Raw genomic sequence first — 19,226 nt, 5'->3', positions numbered from 1 at the left:
TTTTGTGGGCCTGTTGGCATTGTTTGCTGTGTTGCCCGCCCCCTGCTTGGGGATGTCCCAATGTCTGTGACAAGAGGCCTGTGTCATGTACTGTACTGTACAAATATAGAAAAAGTATTTTTTACTTATCTGTAAATTGCTTTTCTTGGAAGGACAGGACACAAGCAACCATCCCCACATCCTGGTGTTTCTCCTTTTATTGGTTGTTCCTAAACTGGGGATTTCTCGGAGTAGGAGGAGTTATATGGGCTGTTCCAAAGTTCTGTTCACCAGAATGTGACTGCAGATAACCCAGTGGGAGAGATTTACTAAAACCAAAACACTCTGGTGCAGCTGTGCATGGTAGCCAATCAGCTTCCAACTTCAGCTTCTTCAATTAAGCTTTGACAGTAAAACCTGGAAGCTGATTGGTTTCTATGCAGAGGTGCACCAGCTTTTGCACTCTCAAATTTCAGTAAATCCCCGTCCCCAGTGTCTTTGACAAAGGAGCCTATGTCTTGTAGTGTACTTCCAAGAAAAGGATTTTTCAGGAAAAGCAAAAATCCCTTTTAATCGTTTTTTTTTTTTTTTTTAAAGAACACATAACAAGATTGGTGTTTTATAGATCTTTGTGGAGTTCAGATATAAGCGCTGCAGAGAATTAGATTGCTTTCTATCAAAACACAGTACAGCCTTCAGATGTGACTTTACTTCCTCATTTTAAAATAAATTGTCTATAGCTTTTAGCTTTACAGTAAGTGACTTCTCTTCACTTTTACCTCCTTTTTATTCTCTGCAAATTGGACTTCTGGGAGTTTGCCATTTAAAGGGCATAATAGCACTGCTTTTCTTTTGATACATTTGTCCATTTCTGCTTTTAATGAAATTATCCTTTTTTGTGAGACAAAGTACTCAATATGGCCAGGACAGATTAATTCCTTTTGATGCACTAATACACATATATCTGACATCTGCTGTCCTAAAACTTTTTGGACAATTTGATGCCCACTTTATGAAAGATCAGAGATTGTATAAATACTAGATCCTTAAAAGGAAAAACATGTATAGATTAGAGAGTTCTTATCACTCTATGAAAAAAAACCTTTTTAAAGGAGAACCCCACATATTTGTTTGGAAGACAACATCTTGTGTGTGTGTGTGTGTGTGTGCTTGCGTGCGTGCGTGCGTGTGTATATATGTGTGTGTGTATGTATATATATATATATATATATATATATATATATACATACAGTTGTGTTCAAAATAATAGCAGTGTGTTGAAAAAAGTGAATAAAGCTCAAAATCCTCCTGATAGCTTTTATTTCCATCCACACAAATGCATTGGGAACACGACACATTCTATTCCAAATCAAAACATGAAGAAAAATAGATCAAATTTGTGTTGTTCCTCTAAAAAAAATTGAAGAAAAGTGAATATTAGACTGTTCAAAAAAATTGCAGTGTTTGTATTCTTCTTTACAAACTCAAACATTCACTATATAAACTGAAAAATGTTTGAAGATTTTGCTTTCCTTTGAATCACTTAATGAATATTTGGTTGTAGTCGCACTGTTTCTGAGAACTGCTGTACATCTGTGTTGCATGGAGTCACCCAACTTCTGGCCCCTGTGAACAGGTATTCCAGCCCAGGATGATTGGACGACATTCCACAGTTCTTCTCTATTTCTTGGTTTTGCCTCAGAAACTGCATTTTTGATGTCACCCCACAAGTTTTCTATTGGATTAAGATCCGGGGATTGGGCTGGCCACTCCATAACGTCAATATTGTTGGTCTGGAACCAAGATGTTGCACGTTTACTGGTGTGTTTGGGGTCGTTGTCTTGTTGGAACACCCATTTCAAAGGCATTTCCTTTTCAGCATAAGGCAGCATGATCTCTTCAAGTATTCTGATGTATTCAAACTGATCCATGATCCCTGGTATGCGATAAATAGGACCAACACCGTAGTATGAGAAACATCCCCATATCTTGATGCTTGCACCACCATGCTTCACTGTCTTCACAGTGTACTGTGGCTTGAATTCAGTGTTTGGGGGTCGTCTGACAAACTGTCTCCGGCCACTAGACCCAAGAAGAACAATCTTACTTTCATCAGTCCACAAAATATTGCGCCATTTCTCTTTAGGCCAGTCAATGTGCTCTTTGGCAAATTGTAACCTCTTCAGCACGTCTTTTTTTCAACAGTGGGACTTTGCGGGGGCTTCTTGCAGATAGCTTGGCTTCACATAGGCGTCTTCTAATTGTAACAGTCCTCACAGGGAACTTTACACCTTCTTTCATCTTCCTGGAGCTGATTGTTGGCTGAGTTCTTGCCATTTTGGCTATTCTTCTATCCATTCGAATGGTAGTTTTTCGTTTTCTTCCACGTCTTTCAGGTTTTGGTTGCCATTTTAAAGCATTTGCGATCATTTTAGCTGAGCAGCCTATCATTTTCTGCACTTCTTTATATGTTTTCCCCTCTCCAATCAACTTTTTAATCAAGGTACGCCGTTCTTCTGAACAATGTCTGGAACGACCCATTTTCCTCAGAGTTTCAGAGAGAAATGCACTGTAACCAGCATGTACAACATTTGCTGCCTTCCTTCCTTAAATAAGGGTAATAATTGCCACCTGTTTTTCAAAGAATGAATGACCTCACTAATAGAACTCCACACTGCTATTATTTTGAACATGCCCCTTTCAATTAGTGATTCAATTACACAGAATCAGCAGCATGCATGTCATGACTGTTGGGTCTGTTGGATTTCTATTACTCTACTACACCTGCTAGTAAATTATTAGCCATGTAGAAATATAATTTCTACCAAAAACAGAGATTGATCAGGTTAGTGATGTCTGACTGCTATTATTTTGAATACAACTGTATATATATCTGTACAAAGGTCTTAGGTGAAAAAAACTATAAATTAAATAAGAAAATTACTCATTCATTGTTAGAAACCATATATCCAATAAGTCACAAAGAGAATGTCAAAGTACAAATATAGAACCCCAACACGTTTCAATTTTCAGATAGTGTATGTCTTCATCAGGGATTCTGACAAAAAGTTTAATCCAATAACTCACATCCAATACTGTACATCAGAAATAACTTTTTTGAATGAATAAAATAGAATATTGGGGGTGGGGGACTTTGAATATACCTCAAAAGTTCACACACAGCCTTATTTCTTATACACACAGGCAAAAATATGCATAAAATTACACAATTTATTGAACTGACACATAAAAAGAACCATCTAGGGTACAAACATCTTTCTTAGATATATAAAATGCGTCCAATGACGTAGGTCAATGCATTTTGCGGGTATCCCCACTTCCTTAGGACCCACAAATCATTTACTTGAAAGTGTACATACTCAAATCTTTTTATGTGTCAGTTCAGATATTTGTGTGATTCTTTGAGTTTGAGCATCTCCAAAAGGTTCTCTCCACATGTGTCCACAAATAATACAAGGGACAAAGAAGGGCAGTCCAAGATTGTATGGAATTATGAGTAGATTTTCATGCTTTTATGATGTTGTTGTAATGTGTGTACAGTGGGGCAAAAAAGTATTTAGTCAGCCACCAATTGTGCAAGTTCTCCCACTTAAAAAGATGAGAGAGGCCTGTAATTGGCATCATAGGTAGACCTCAACTATGAGAGACAAAATGAGAAAAAAAATCCAGACAATCACATTGGCTGATTTGGAAAGAATTTATTTGCAAATGATGGTGGAAAATAAGTATTTGGTCACCTACAAACAAGCAAGATTTCTGGCTCTCACAGACCTGTACCTTCTTCTTTAAGAGGCTCCTCTGTCCTGCACTCATTACCTGTATCAATGGCACCTGTTTGAACTTGTTATCAGTATAAAAGACACCTGTCCACAACCTCAAACAGTCACACTCCAAACTCCACTATGGTGAAGACCAAAGAGCTGTCGAAGGACACCAGAAACAAAATTGTAGACCTGCACCAGGCTGGAAAGACTGAATCTGCAATAGGCAAGCAGCTTGGTGTGAACAAATCAGCTGTGGGAGCAATAATTAGAAAATGGAAGACATGCAAGACCACTGATAATCTCCCTCGATCTGGGGCTCCACGCAAGATCTCACCCTGTGGGGTCAAAATAATCACAAGAACAGTGAGCAAAAATCCCAGGACCACACGGGGGGACCTAGTGAATGACCTGCAGAGAGCTGGGACCAACATAACAAAGGCTACCATCAGTAACACACTACGCCGCCAGGGACTCAGATCCTGCAGTGCCAGATGTGTCCCCCTGCTTAAGCCAGTACATGTCCGGGCCCGTCTGAAGTTTGCTAGAGAGCATTTGGATGATCCAGAAGAGGATTGGGAGAACGTCATATGGTCAGATGAAACCAAAATAGAACTGTTTGGTAGAAACACAACTCGTCTCTCTCCTCCAAACACGACGACAATGTAAGAAGAACGCTTATGATCTCTTCTCTGACACTCTGCTCTCTGCTTCTACCAGCATGTTCCATCTTAGTGCATGAGCATTGCAGCCCAGCTGATTTTCTCCTTCTCCCTCTCCCAGTCTGGGCCTCTGCTGGATTGCAAAAGACTGATACAAAACAAAATTCATATACTTACACCATGTGTAAAAAAAATGAAAACTATGTTTTGTTGATAACAAAGCTGCAATAATTTCTGTATCTGCCTGGAATTGAGCCTAAAATGTTGATATTCATTTGAAGTAGATTTCTATGACAGGTTCACATGCACATTACCATCTCACCTTCAGTCCCCTCGTGTTAGGCAAAATCCTGTATTACGGGCATCATTCAGATTGTTAATTATCCGAAGCACAATGGCTCAAATAGAAACCTTACAAATGTAGTTTTCCATTCATTTCACTGCGCCGCTCCCCACTAGCTATCGGATTATCGATTTATGAGCTAACTGTGAGCTCCTCACCTTGTTTTTAGAAGATGGACAATGCAGTCATTTAAAAGCAGGTTTGGAAAGCAGCTAACAACCTGCGATTGATTAGACTTCAGCATTTTGTAAGTGTTTGTCATCTATCTGTGCGAGATGCTTATAAAAGATCTTAATTCCAGCTTCTAACAAATGGCTGTTTGCCGCATAAGTGAGTACAGGGCGATTAACTGCTACTTGTAGTGCATCATTCTGTCCATCCCACCTCAGCACAAGAGAAATATTTCCTTCATTTGTTTGTGTCTGCAGTGTGAATATAATTTAAACGTAGAAAGAAAATGCAATTCTTAAAGATGAACACCAATCAGCTATAAAAATGAGTATTATGTGCCCTTCATGATTGTGTCATCTCTGAGCTAGCTTCTCAGTCCAAGACGTGGATGCTGACCCTGGATGATGCCCAAACAAAGATGAATGCATTGTCGGGGGGGATTACTGTGATCTCTCTGAGCAGTAATACATACCTGGTAATGTCACACATTACATAGCATGCTTGTACTTTAAGGACCCCTCCCTTCCCACTCTATAAGGCCCTTTTCACATGGGGCGGACTCCATGATCAGCAGGGGATCTGTCCACTGATCTGCTTATTAGAGCAGATGACAGGTCCGTGTGTGCTCACTTTCACGGACAGCGTCCACTCTGATTTATGGGCGACCGGGTGGAAACAGACTTATCTGTCCATTTATACCAAACTGGCCTCCAATTTGATCCTCATAGATGGAAGGGGATGGATCCCCTTCTGTTTGTTGTTTTTCTTTTTCTTTTTTTTTTTTAGCGGATCGCATCGGAGGTATGAGGTGGAAATGGAGACAAATCCATTTACACCTGCCAGTTCATAGGGATACATGGAGCATCCGATCAGGTCTGCCTGAAAAACTGACATGTGGACCCAATCGTATCGTCCATGTGAAAGGGGCTTAAACCTGTATACCTAAATAGTGAGGAAATAAACAATCATGTATAAACTAAAAAAGAATTGGTGTAGCGCTACATAAATAAATACAAAACATAAACTGCATATATACCATATAATGGTGACTAAAAGTGAATGAACACACACGAGGTCCTATGACTGGAATGTGATTGGATGTGAACCCGTCCCTTTCTGGGATACAAGCACAAATTAGTGACCCTGATTCCCAATTAAGGGGACACAAATCTGAATAATAAATGATAACATGTAAATATTGTGAATCCCTATTGAGGGATAAGCATACACTCTGTGCAAAAAAAAGTGTAAAACCACACTATTACAAATATAGAATAATAAAAATGAAAATTGCAACAAAGTCCAATATGTGAAAAAAAACCAATCCAGGTGCTTCACTGCTTCTGGTCATGCAACATATACAGTGTGGATGCACAGCACACCGATAAGTGATCCTTCATTGGCTGCAATGGCCTCTCACCTCCACTCAGCGACCCCAAAGGGCCACAGAGCCTTTAGGATCACCCCTGGATCCTTCCTGTATGTGCACTCTTTACTGCCCGGTCTCCTGGGAATTATAACCACACTGATATCTTTCAGCACCACTGGTATTACTTCCTCTGGATAGGTAGGTAGGTACCCTCACAAACACCAATTACCTCTCATAAGCCCATGGAGCAAGAGAAAAGACATTCTCCATAGTGTAAAACCGCTTTATTCTATTAGATAAATATGCCAAAATTCCACTCACGTTTGGTTGGTAACAAACAGGCCTTCACCACATGTATTGGGTGTATTGCATGAAAAGGTGTACCAAGATGGCGTTCCACCGGATGTACGGCACCGCGTTGTGGACACGTTTCATCACCCCTACATGTTACTTCCTCAGGACTATGTGATTGGTAGACAGTACTCCTTTTTATAGGCTGAAATTCTGCCAATCAGACCACAGGGTGGGACAACCACGGCCATACTAGCGTAGTCCAGATGGTAACTAAGCAACCCTACCGTCGGACTCACAGTAATACAAGCCTATTTTCCACAGACCCCGTATATCAAAGGACAGAACTTCCAAAATGCAATATATATCTGTAATGGCTCCCTATATCTATATAAAATGAATATAAAGCGAACATTTACCCCAGTAACCTTTTAATTATCATCCCAAATTATAAATATAAAATAAAAGTAAAAAACTCACCCCTGACCTTAAAAATGGGTGATTTAAAAAACAAACATGTATATAAAATAGCCACTAGACCTAATAAGAAAATTTTAAGTATGCCATGTGTATATATAAATATATTAATTACACAAACCGCATACAAATTAATGAGAAATAATAAAACAAGGCGATATGAATACAATTATGTTGAAAATCTAAAATTACTTTATTAAATGATATAAAACATGAAAAATTATGACATAAAAAACCCCCCTCTAAATATTAATATTGGAATCCCAAAAAATAGACATAAGTTCTATCAAATTTATTAAAAAATATATAAAAATATAATATCACCTATAGGTATAGGATTAGGTGTCAGCTGCTTCGTGTGATATTATAGGTACATATTGAGCGCAGGGAGATTTCTTACACAATTTTTAAATAAACAATCATACTTCCCCATATCCTTGTAACTTCTTCATACCAACCTATTTTTGTCCTACCTCTGTACTGCCTGGGTCTCAGTCCCCACACCGCCATTTAGAAAAAGTCCGCTATACTTCACATGCATGAGACGAAGCACATGACTTCATGCACTTAATTTCGCTCATGCCCTGTCTGTCATTACTGGCATCTGTTGGGGAAAGAAAAAAAACCCTTCCTTGAGATCTCGAGAACCATTTTTTTTCCCGTAGCAAATATTTTGCACGGCCAGTTCAACAGGAACATTTTTTTATCTGCTAGTTACTATATCCACTATCAGTAATCATTGTGTTCTGCCGGCTGGTAAGGCTCCCTGCAGCAAGAACAGAAAAACGATGTGGGAGGGATGTCAATGGTGATGGGGGAATCGAGTGATTTTCTTTCCTTCCCCTTGTTGTGGAAGGAAACAAAATCGCATAAACTATGGTCTGCTTTAAAGTGATATTAAACCCAAAAGCAAACATTCATTATATTGCAGCTTACCAATTCTTAGATGTGATGGCTGCATTAGGTTACTTTGTTTTTCCCTCTGTTTCATCTGGTGATCTGGCCAGTAAGGTAAGTCTGCTGTTTTTCAAAAGAATGTATCAGTTACAGAAATGAAACAAACCATTTAACATTGATTATCCGCTTTTATTTATGTAAAACCTTTAGCCCAAAAGGCAAAAAAAATGTTTGCTGTAACTGCTTATAAAGTATTGGCTTCAATTTGTTAGTGTATCTAAATCTGCTAGTTGATCTAACACTCGCCACCCCTCAGTTTAACAATGGTGCTGTCCAAATGTGCCCCCTGTGCTCCTTCATCCAGAGTGGGGACACTTTAACACAGGAGGTGTGTTACTGGCCAGATCACCATGTGAAAACAGAAAAAAAGAAACCTAATGCAGCCACCACATCTGATTTGTAATCTGCAGTATTATACATTATTGGTTTTGAGTTTAAAGTTTGTTTTTTTAAAAAAATTGCTGACAGACGGGATACTTATGACAGAAGAGACCCTATCTGTCTCTTCTGCCATAAATGCTTCCTCCTGCCTGTCAGCCATCATGTACACGTGCTCTTCAGTGAACATTTACAGAACCAATCTGTGCTGAAGTGATGTGAATCCAATGCACATGCACGAGAGTGACATCATCTCACCCCAGCCATTCATGTGGCTGAAGGCACAAACCTGGAAGGAAGACTGGGTGAAGATGGAAGCGCCTGGGACCCGCCGTATCATTTACAGCGCATCGCTGGCGGGCTTGGTTTGACAGGTAAGTCTGTCATAATGTGCATACTAGCACATTATGACATAGCCTACCTGGGGGGCCCCCAAAAAAAGAGAAATGGCAGCAGACTTTACTACCACCTTAATACTGCTGGTCAGCATTAAAAAATACATTTAAAATATGTGGTCACTTAAAATATACTACCCTTTAAGGCTCTTCTGTGAGCAAAATATAGAAACAATCCTCTGTCCACTAATACATATTTTTTTTGTCAGGGAATACATTTTTTGTTCCTGTTTGTTGCCTGTTTTTGTACTGTTTATATCAGCCTTTCTCAACCAGGGTTTCATGGAACCCTAGAGTTCCTTGAGCAGTATAACAAGGAGGCAGAATACCCATGAAACGCGTAGACTAGCAATTTAGTTAAGATGTGTTTGGTCGTAATATGCACCTTTAATGAATTTATCGTACCAAGAATGGACTTAAGTTTTGATTAATATTTGTAATAAAATATTTACAATTTTATATACTTTCAAAAGGAGTATCTAATTAATACTTTTCTATTTATCTGAACATCCCTATTTTTCTACATATTTGATTTGATTAAGATTTGGGATGATAACCCCAACAAATCATTATAAAGTAATGTAAATGCAGTCAGGTCCATAAATATTGGGACAGTGACACAATTCTAACATTTTAGGCTCTATACACCACCACAATGGATTTGAAATTAAACGAACAAGATGTACTTTAACTGCAGACTGTCAGCTTTAATTTGAGGGTATTTACATCCAAATCAGGTGAACGGTGTAGGCATTACAACAGTTTGCATATGTGCCTCCCACTTGTTAAGGGACCAAAAGTAATGGGACAGAATAATAATCATAAATCAAACTTTCACTTTTTAATACTTGGTTTCAAATCCTTTGCAGTCAATTACAGCCTGAAGTCTGGAATGCATAGACATCACCAGACGCTGGGTTTCATCCCCGGTGATGCTCTGCCAGGCCTCTACTGCAACTGTTCATTTCCTGCTTGTTCTTGGGGCATTTTCCCTTCAGTTTTGTCTTCAGCAAGTGAAATGCATGCTCAATCGGATTCAGGTCAGGTGATTGACTTGGCCATTGCATAACATTCCACTTCTTTCCCTTAAAAAACTCTTTGGTTGCTTTTGCAGTATGCTTTGGGTCATTGTTCATCTGCACTGTGAAGCGGCGTCCAATGAGTTGTGAAGCATTTGGCTGAATATGAGCAGATAATATTGCCCGAAACACTTCAGAATTCATCCTGCTGCTTTTGTCAGCAGTCACATCATCAATAAATACAAGAGAACCAGTTCCATTGGCAGCCATACATGCCCACGCCATGACACTACCACCACCATGCTTCACTGATGAGGTGGTATGCTTAGGATCATGAGCAGTTCCTTCTCCATACTCTTCTCTTCCAATCACTCTGGTACAAGTTGATCTTGGTCTCATCTGTCCATAGGATGTTGCTCCAGAACTGTGAAGGCTTTTTTTAGATGTCGTTTGGCAAACTCTAATCTGGCCTTCCTGTTTTTGAGGCTCACCAATGGTTTCCATCTTGTGGTGAACCCTCTGTATTCACTCTGGTGAAGTCTTCTCTCGATTGTTGACTTTGACACACATACACCTACCTCCTGGAGAGTGTTCTTGATCTGGCCAACTGTTGTGAAGGGTGTTTTCTTCACCAGGGAAAGAATTCTTCAGTCATCCACCACAGTTGTTTTCCGTGGTCTTCCGGGTCTTTTGGTGTTGCTGAGCTCACCGGTGCGTTCCTTCTTTTTAAGAATGTTCCAAACAGTTGTTTTGGCCACGCCTAATGTTTTTGCTATCTCTCTGATGGGTTTGTTTTGTTTTTTCAGCCTAATGATGGCTTGCTTCACTGATAGTGACAGCTCTTTGGATCTCATCTTGAGAGTTGACAGCAACAGATTCCAAATGCAAATAGCACACTTGAAATGAACTCTGGACCTTTTATCTGCTCATTGTAATTGGGATAATGAGGGAATAACACACACCTGGCCATGGAACAGCTGAGAAGCCAATTGTTCCATTTCTTTTGGTCCCTTAACAAGTGGGAGGCACATATGCAAACTGTTGTCATTCCTACACCGTTCACCTGATTTGGATGTAAATACCCTCAAATTAAAGCTGACATTCTGCAGGTAAAGCACATCTTGTAAGTTTCATTTCAAATCCATTGTTGTGGTGTATAGAGCCAAAAATGTTAGAATTGTATCGATGTCCCAATATTTATGGACCTGCCTGTATTTCTAGTGTTGTATATTTTAGTGGCCTCCACGTCTTCTGTCTAGGTTTATTAGGGGTTTATGAATTAGCACTGCAGCATTTGATGGCAGTAAGTTCCAGCACCCGCCAATTTATCATAGGCATTGTGTGGTGGAATGATCTCCTGCCTGGTGGTGCCTGTATAGTCCTAGCCATGATATCACCATGAGGTGTAGCACAGGACATGGAATCTACACAGAGGTAAATGCCACTAATCTCCAATGATGGGGCACTATTCTTCCCACTGATCACCAATGATGGGACACTATTCTTCCCACTGATCACCAATGATGGGACACTATTCTTCCCATTGATCACTAATGATGGGACACAATTCTTCCCACTGATCACCAATGATCGGGCACTATTCTTCCTACTGATCACCAATGATGGGACACTATTCTTCCCACTGATCACCAATGATGGGACACTATTCTTCCCATTGATCACCAATGATGGGACACTATTCTTCCCATTGATCACTAATGATGGGACACAATTCTTCCCACTGATCACCAATGATTGGGCACTATTCTTCCCACTGATTACCAGTGATGGGACACTATTCTTCCCACTGATCACCAGTGATGGGGCACTATTCTTCCCACTGATCACCAGTGATGGGGCACTATTCTTCCCACTGATCACCAGTGATGGGGCACTATTCTTCCCGCTGATCGCCAGTGATGGGGCACTATTCTTCCCGCTGATCACCAGTGATGGGGCACTATTCTTCCCACTGATATCAATGATGGGGCACTATTCTTCCCACTGTTCACCAATGATGGGGCACTATACTTCCCCAAATACCAATGATGGGGCACTATTCTTCCCACCAATGATGGAGCACGATTCTTCCCACTGATCACCAATGATGGGGCACTATTCTTCCCACTGATATCAATGATGGGGCACTATTCTTCCCACTGATCACCAATGATGGGGCACTATACTTCCCCCAGATACCAATGATGGGGCACTATTCTTCCCACTGATCACCAGTGATGGGGCACTAGTCTTCCCACTGATCAGCAATGATGGGGCACTATTCTTCCCACTGATATCAATGATGGGGCACTATTCTTCCCACTGATCTCCAATGATGGGGCACTATTCTTCCCACTGATCACCAATGATGGGCCACTATTCTTCCCATTGATAACAATGATGGGGCACTATTCTTCCCACTGATCACCAATGATGGGCCACTATTCTTCCCATTGATAACAATGATGGGGCACTATTCTTCCCACTGATCACCAATGATGGGGTACTATACTTCCCCCATATACCAATGATGGGGCACTATCCTTGCCACTGATCACCAATGATGGGGCACTATACTTCCCCCATATACCAATGATGGGGCACTATTTTTCCCACTGATCACCAGTGATGGGGCAATATATTCCTCCCACTGCCACCAATATTGGGGCACAATACCTCCTTACCCACTTTTATTCCCACAGACGCCTGAGACTCTTTTTATTCCCATGGACACCAAGGGCACTTTTTACTCCTAGGGACTAGCGCTAACGTTTTTTTACTCCCACGGATGTCCGGCACCCTTTTTACTCCCATAGACAACCTGAGCACTTTACTCCCGCTAACTCTAACCCAATTACCTTTTTCCTACCACAGATGCTCAGGACCCTTTTTTACTCCCATGGATACCCAGGCCCTTTTTACTCCCATGGTCTAACCCTAAACCCTTTTACTCCCACAGATGCTCGGGGCCCTTTTTATTCCCAGGGGCACCCAGGGCCCTTATAAACTCCCACAAGCTGCAATTCGGCCCCCAGACAGTCTAATGGAAAGTGAGCTGGGCTTGAGGGGCCCTGTACATGGGTCAGTTCTGTGGGAAATAAACAGGTCTGTCTTGGCATTCTTGTTTTGCAGACTGTATAGTTTTTCCTTCAGAAAATCAGGTGATCTTTTATAAAGTACATTTTTAATGCAGGCAATATAGAAGCTGTTATTTATACATCATGAAAATTGGTCTTGTACTGGCTTTGTTCTGTGTGATTTTGTCCTATTAATAGAAATAGCTGTTATCTGTTGTCCTCACTCCATTCATACATTTTCTTTCATCTTTATAGATGTTTGCTCTACTTGCGGCACTAAATTGTAATAATTATTTTTTTATAATGTATCAAAGTACCAGCATTAGATACGGGCCCCTAACTTGAGCATTTACCAGTCATGCATGTAATAAAACTTTCCATCTACATGTGCTATACATCCATTCTCCGTTGCCCTATGGTGTAATTGCTGTAATACCATTCACATAATTGCTGGATGTCATTTGCTATATGGAATTGCACACCATAGTCCCTTTCTTTAGTTAATTCCCCCTAATGTTTAATAAAAATTCCTAATTTTACCCCTTGAAGTGGGAATGCGTAACGATGTCGGAGGCAAGGACGCGTCTATTTGCAACTGCCTTTTTCAGTATCAAGGAAAAGAAAAAGTAGAATGATTTATTTTATTTGAATCTATTTTTAAAAGTATATCAAAAGCCATTTCTTACAGTGGTTGTAAAGCCTTACATATACACAGCGAAGTGACTGGCCTCGGGTGATAGGCAGAGATAAAACAATTCCCACTACATAAATTGTACCTGTTAATCTGCAGCCTTCTCTTCATCCTTTCAAAGTGATAAATTTATAAAATGTGTTTGAGAGTTCAAAAAAAAAGAGGACGGGAGCTAAAATTACACACTGCAGAGTTCAGTGAAGAGAGTTCTGAGAGCTGATTGAAGGGAAGAGACACACCCCTCTCCATACAGCACACAACAGAGCTGAGGCTGTCAATCTGCTGTCACTTTTTTTCTCTTGGTGCCAGGAAAACTTGTCAGAAGTGATTCATGGTGATAGCAGAGGAGCGAAGCAGCAGACAGTAATGACACTTGATGCTCTTAATTGAGACAAGTACACACTATAGAGATATATTCTTTGTTCATATTTCATCTCTGAAATTTACAACCACTTTACATTTTGGGTAAAGTAGGGAATGGTTAAAACACCTAACACGTTTTTGTTGTTTGTTTTTGCTTTCTGTGTCTATTTGAGGGATTTCCCATTACTTGCTGTTTTGTGACACAACAGAAAATGAGATGTCTCCTGAAAGTGATGAGAAATCCTCTTCTAGTTGTCACCAGAGCAGGTGTCCCCATTGGAAGGTTTCCCCTGTATTCCTCACCAATGACAGTTCTCACCAGGACAAATAGAGAGGGTAAATATCCCAGTGGGAAGCAGAATGCAATAAAAACCTTAGCCAAAAAAAGCCAGCTTCCTAACAACAGTAAGCTGACTGTTTTTATCTGTGCTTTTACATGGTGTCTCCATTGACTGTGCTCTGTCCATAAGGTATGAAATGTATGTAAATGGATGTTTCTATAAGCAATAAAACCTGACAGGAAAATTGGCTTTAGGCTATTTTTTGTTTTGAACAGTTTGGAAGTGGGTTTTTTTTTGTCTGTGCCTCTGTTGATTAGATTCACCCACACTATTTGTCCTGGAGGCCAATCCAAAATTTTGAGTTGGGAAATCCAGAATTTTGAGTTGTCACAGGAACTGTAGAAGAGAGGAAATGCTCCTGTTCTGGTGACAAGATGGGATACCACGTTGCTTAGGAGAGATCTCCTCTTACTTCCTGCTTGGTCTCTGGGACAAGAAATGAATCTCCATGAGAAGAGTGGTAACTAGGGATGTGATATGCATTGCAGGATGTGGCTTGCATGGAATCGGGCTGAAGCCATTCTCATTGGTCCTGTTCTTGGGCTTTGGGATAAACAAACCAAAAGGCCGTACTCTGACAGTGTGTGCGCATAGAACCGGGACGGGCTCTCTCCGTGCCTACACCCATGAGTGCAAATCAACAGAGAATAAGATGATAACCTGGATGGGCATCCTAAGCTTTATATAAGTATGATCTTGGACATGTTCTGACTACTATATGGGTAAGTCGTCTGCAGCCAGGACATTCCCTGCCCCACAGCTGAAGGTACACATGCCCCTTGTATGTACAGTATATGTGTAGCAGTAGGACGGAGAATGCCCCAGCTGCAGATAATTTGCCCATACGGGTGACCGCTTCTTGGAGGGCTTATCCAGGTGAGGTTGGTTAGTAGTCCAAACACACTCAAGTTAATTCCTAGTCATAGCCAGTCCCGGTTCTCTTCTAAGCTAAAAAAAAATTCTCTTCAAGCTAAACAAGTTTTGGCTTTATATAAACTTAGTTTACAGGTTTAGTTGGTACTGTTTTTGTATTAGTTGATTCAAATTTTTTCTTTACAGAAAACCATTCTGTACAGGGGACATCCATGATGATTAGAAAGCCTGGCACTGTGTAGTTGCTTGTTGGTAGCCTATGTATAGCTGTCTAAAGCCTCTTTCACATGGGAAGATTCCGTTCTGATCAGCATGGGATCCGCTCACAGATCCCCTCCTGATTGAAGCTGAGCTGGCAGATGACACATTCATGTCCACTCAGTTTCTGCAGAGTGGACGAGGACAGAGCCCACTCTGCTGTATGGGTGGGCAAGAGTAAACGGACTCCGCAGTACATTTACAATGAACTACCCTCTACTCTGATCCACCTAAATGGAAGAGGACAGAACCCCTTTTGCAAACCACCAAATATGCTCTGGTCAAAGATGAATGGGGCCTTAGGCTAACAGTGTTGTGCAACTCAGAAGAACTTATTGGCTTAGACTGCATTCACACCTAAGTATACTGAGAATGTGCCAAACTGCTACGTGCATTGGTCAGCCGATTAATTTCAGTGCACAACATATGTGTATTGCTGCATTTGTTGTGTGTTTTTCTGTACGGAAATACACCATCTGCTTGCCATGTTTGGGGTTCCATTAACAATGAATGGCACCATACACGCCACACACAATTTTGTTCATGTTTACGAAACACTGAGGTTTGAATGGAGTGGCATCTTCCACCTCCCTATACCAAGATGTCTATCAAAAGTGACATCTACAGAATTTGAGAAAAGCATGTTGGGGAGCATTCAGTGTAGGGATCTTTTATTTCTGTGGTTTAAAGATTTTGCGTTGCATTATTTGCTTAAAAGTGTTAGCTGGAATATGACTTTGATTTGGAGTAGGGGCAGTATACTTGCATATTATTGTCAAACCCCCCTCATCTGTTCCATTCCTTCTGGTTCCAAGTATCTTCCTTTACTTCCAGTTCCATATGTCTTCTTGGTTCATCCATCGGGAAGTCACTGATGTTTGTATATAATAAATCCCGTGCCACCAACCTATGTAAGATCTACCTATGTGTGGCTGCTCGCAACAGAAAGTGTTCCCACCAAAAAAATCAATCCATCTATAAATAAATATATATATATATATATATATATATATATATATATATATATATATAGCAAAAATCTTCTCAAATAATCATATATTCATATAACCTGGAAACGATCTGAAAGTGCTAATACTATCAAAGTGCAAGTGCATATAGAATCATCCCCCACATGTGCCAAAGATATAAATCTCATATATCCCAAAATGTTGAAATTAAGTGCTGTTTCTAAAGTGCATATAATTTATAAATAAAATGTCCATAGATGCATGCAATATTATAAATTAAAGTCCATGTGCTTTTCCAAACTCATATGCATTGGTGCCTAATCCTCCTCCATTTAAAATTCGTACTCAGCCCCGCTATGCGACCTGCCCTCTTACAGGTCATTTCTTTATATTTGAATTCCTGAAGATATTATCTCTCTCATATATGGACTTTCTCCCATTCGATAATCTCGCTTGCAATGATTCAAATGGATCCTTCTATTTGTATGTGACTGGCCCTTTAAAAAAGCGGTTTCTAGTCTGCTGTGAAAACCCACACAAGAGAGGGGATCCCCATAGTGTAGTATATAAAGAATGTGCCCTCCAGAGCAGGCGGCTTTGTGTTGGGGGCACTCAGCAAGGTGGAGGGTCCAAGAACGCCAGCGGGGGACCCAAGCAGAAGAGGATCAGGGTAGCTCTTTGCAAAACCACTGCAGAGAGCAGTTGTTTGACATGTTTGTTATTAAACAAAAACTTTAATATCACTTTAGCTATTTATTTCTTTACATTCATTAGCCAGTACTAGTGACATATTGCATTGTCCTTTTTTGTGCTTCTATACTAATGTTTTGTGTATTTTGCAGTGAACTGAATTCAAAACTGCAAGACACTTTGGAACAAATTGAGGTAAGACGCTTATTAAGCATTGTTGGTCTGATGTGATTAGGTATTAGTCGTAATTGTGCAATTAGAAGTAAACATGTGTTGCTTTTGTTCTTGTGTGTTTTCTGGTTGCTTTAATAGATGGGATGATCAAATTAAATTCCAATTGCAACCAAATAAAAATGCTTTTAAAGCAGAACGAAAGGTAAAGGGCAACAACCTGAGAGCGGGTAGACTATTTAACACAGGAGAGATATGAAAAGTATTTTCTGTGATTAAATAAACGTACCTGCCTGTTTGCAGTCTTCTTTACAATGTGCACTCTGGACATGGCACCTGTGTGATGGTATGAGTTAAGTCATGCGCAAGTGTTGCTTAATCCTGTGCTGGCCAGTCAAAATGGCCGAGGACTCTGAATAAACCAGGGAGAAGTTGCTGGCAAGGGACCTCGGATCGTTGGCGGAGAGGTAAGTATTTCTGGCCTTACTTCTGCCTTAAGTATAAATCTGAAAGATGTCAGTTTTTTTCCTAATGGCCTTGATACTTAAAGCGGAACTTTACCCATAAAAACGTTATAAAAATAATGTTCTTTAGCAAGGAACATACATTCCACATTAGTAAATCTGCTACCAAAATTAGTGTGTGCTGTAAGCTGCCTCCAGCATTGTTCCTGTTTCTTTTTGTCGGAAGTTGCCATTTTGCTGAAGCCTAGAGCCCCTGAGCAACAGTAAATCTTTAGGCTGTCAGCAGATCAGCCTCTACATTTGCAGCATAGTGCCGAAAAATAAAGGGCAGCGGAGCATGTGCACTTTCTGACTAAAGTTACACTTTAAAGTTGGAAGGAGAGTGTTCTTTTGGCTCCAATCTAAGCATTGATAGTGTGATCTCTGTAACTTACAGTTGTGATGAGATAGCGATAACTTCAACCTCTGATGGATACCACAGTCAGTGACTCAATGAGAATGACATTTTGTAGATCTTGTGAAGTTTATTCCATAAACTGAGAGAATCTTACAACAATGAAATTCCATAGGTCAAAGAAACATGCTGTTTCCTGCTCCGTGCCATGAGGCTTACTGCAATGCATCTCTGGGAAGGGGGGAGGGCTATCTATGCAACATTAGCTAAACTAAAGGAAAGGGAGGAGCAGAGACAAAACACTGAAAACATTTAAAGGCATATGACAGTCATGTGGAACATGACAGAGAGGCTAAAATAACCCATTTCTTAAACTGCTTGCAGTTTGTAAGAAATTTCAATTGGAATACCCGTCATTCATTTTTTTCCAAGAGGTTTCATGGCTGCGAAGCTCTGGCAAGTGTGTCTTTGTCTGTGTTGCTGGTGGTCGTTAACTCTTTCAGGGCAGTCTTTGGATCCAATAGTGCATCCTGCTTTACAATTGCTAGGATTGAAGGCTTGACTATTGAGGCCCAGGTCTAGAAGGATTGGGTCCAGTTATATCCGCACTGTTGAGTGCCAGGAACACGGCTTCAGGGAGCTTCCATTACAGGACCTGGAAATCGTGTATGCCTGGTGGGAAGCGAGGAAGGGGCACCCTCGGAAATATGTGACTGGGAGATTTTGCTCTTTCTCCAATCAGGAGGGGAAATTAAATTGGCCTTAGGTAACCAATAGGGGCCAGATTTCAGCTATATCCATTTTTTTTGTCAGAGACCATTCGTCTCTCACTCCTTGATTCGTACTTTGTGCAGGGTGTAACGCAGACAGTCCCACCTATCAGGCCACCCTTGTGTCTTTGGAACTTGAACTTGGTCTTGGCTGTCCTCACAGAAGGCACCTTTTGAACCAATTCAAGAAACTCTGTTAGTCCGTTGACTCAGAAGGTGGCTTCTCTGGTTATTATCACTTCAGCAAGAAGAGTGTCAGAGCTGACGGCTCTTTCATGTAAGGAGCTGTTCTTGGTCTTGCATCATGATAAGGTATTGTTATGTTCTCATCCATCTTTCTTGC

At 40.5% G+C, this 19,226-nt stretch overlaps 1 protein-coding gene across 1 annotated transcript in view; it reads left to right on the top strand.

Annotated features, from left to right (window-relative positions):
* The window catches only part of VPS50 (VPS50 subunit of EARP/GARPII complex), a 308,344-nt gene that overhangs the window by 155,593 nt on the left and 133,525 nt on the right, over nt 1-19,226 (top strand). Inside the window, exon 10 of the mRNA XM_089692114.1 lies at nt 17,237-17,279. Coding sequence (XP_089548240.1) covers nt 17,237-17,279 — 43 coding nt within the window. The remainder of the gene's footprint in view (nt 1-17,236; nt 17,280-19,226) is intronic.

The sequence above is a fragment of the Staurois parvus genome, unplaced genomic scaffold (genome assembly GCF_062004578.1).
Source record: "Staurois parvus isolate SC_StPar_1 unplaced genomic scaffold, SC_StPar_1.0 ptg000576l, whole genome shotgun sequence".
Classification (NCBI taxonomy): Eukaryota; Metazoa; Chordata; class Amphibia; order Anura; family Ranidae; genus Staurois; species Staurois parvus.
Note: the sequence above shows the minus strand (reverse complement) of the source record. Positions and strands in the feature narration are given on the sequence as shown.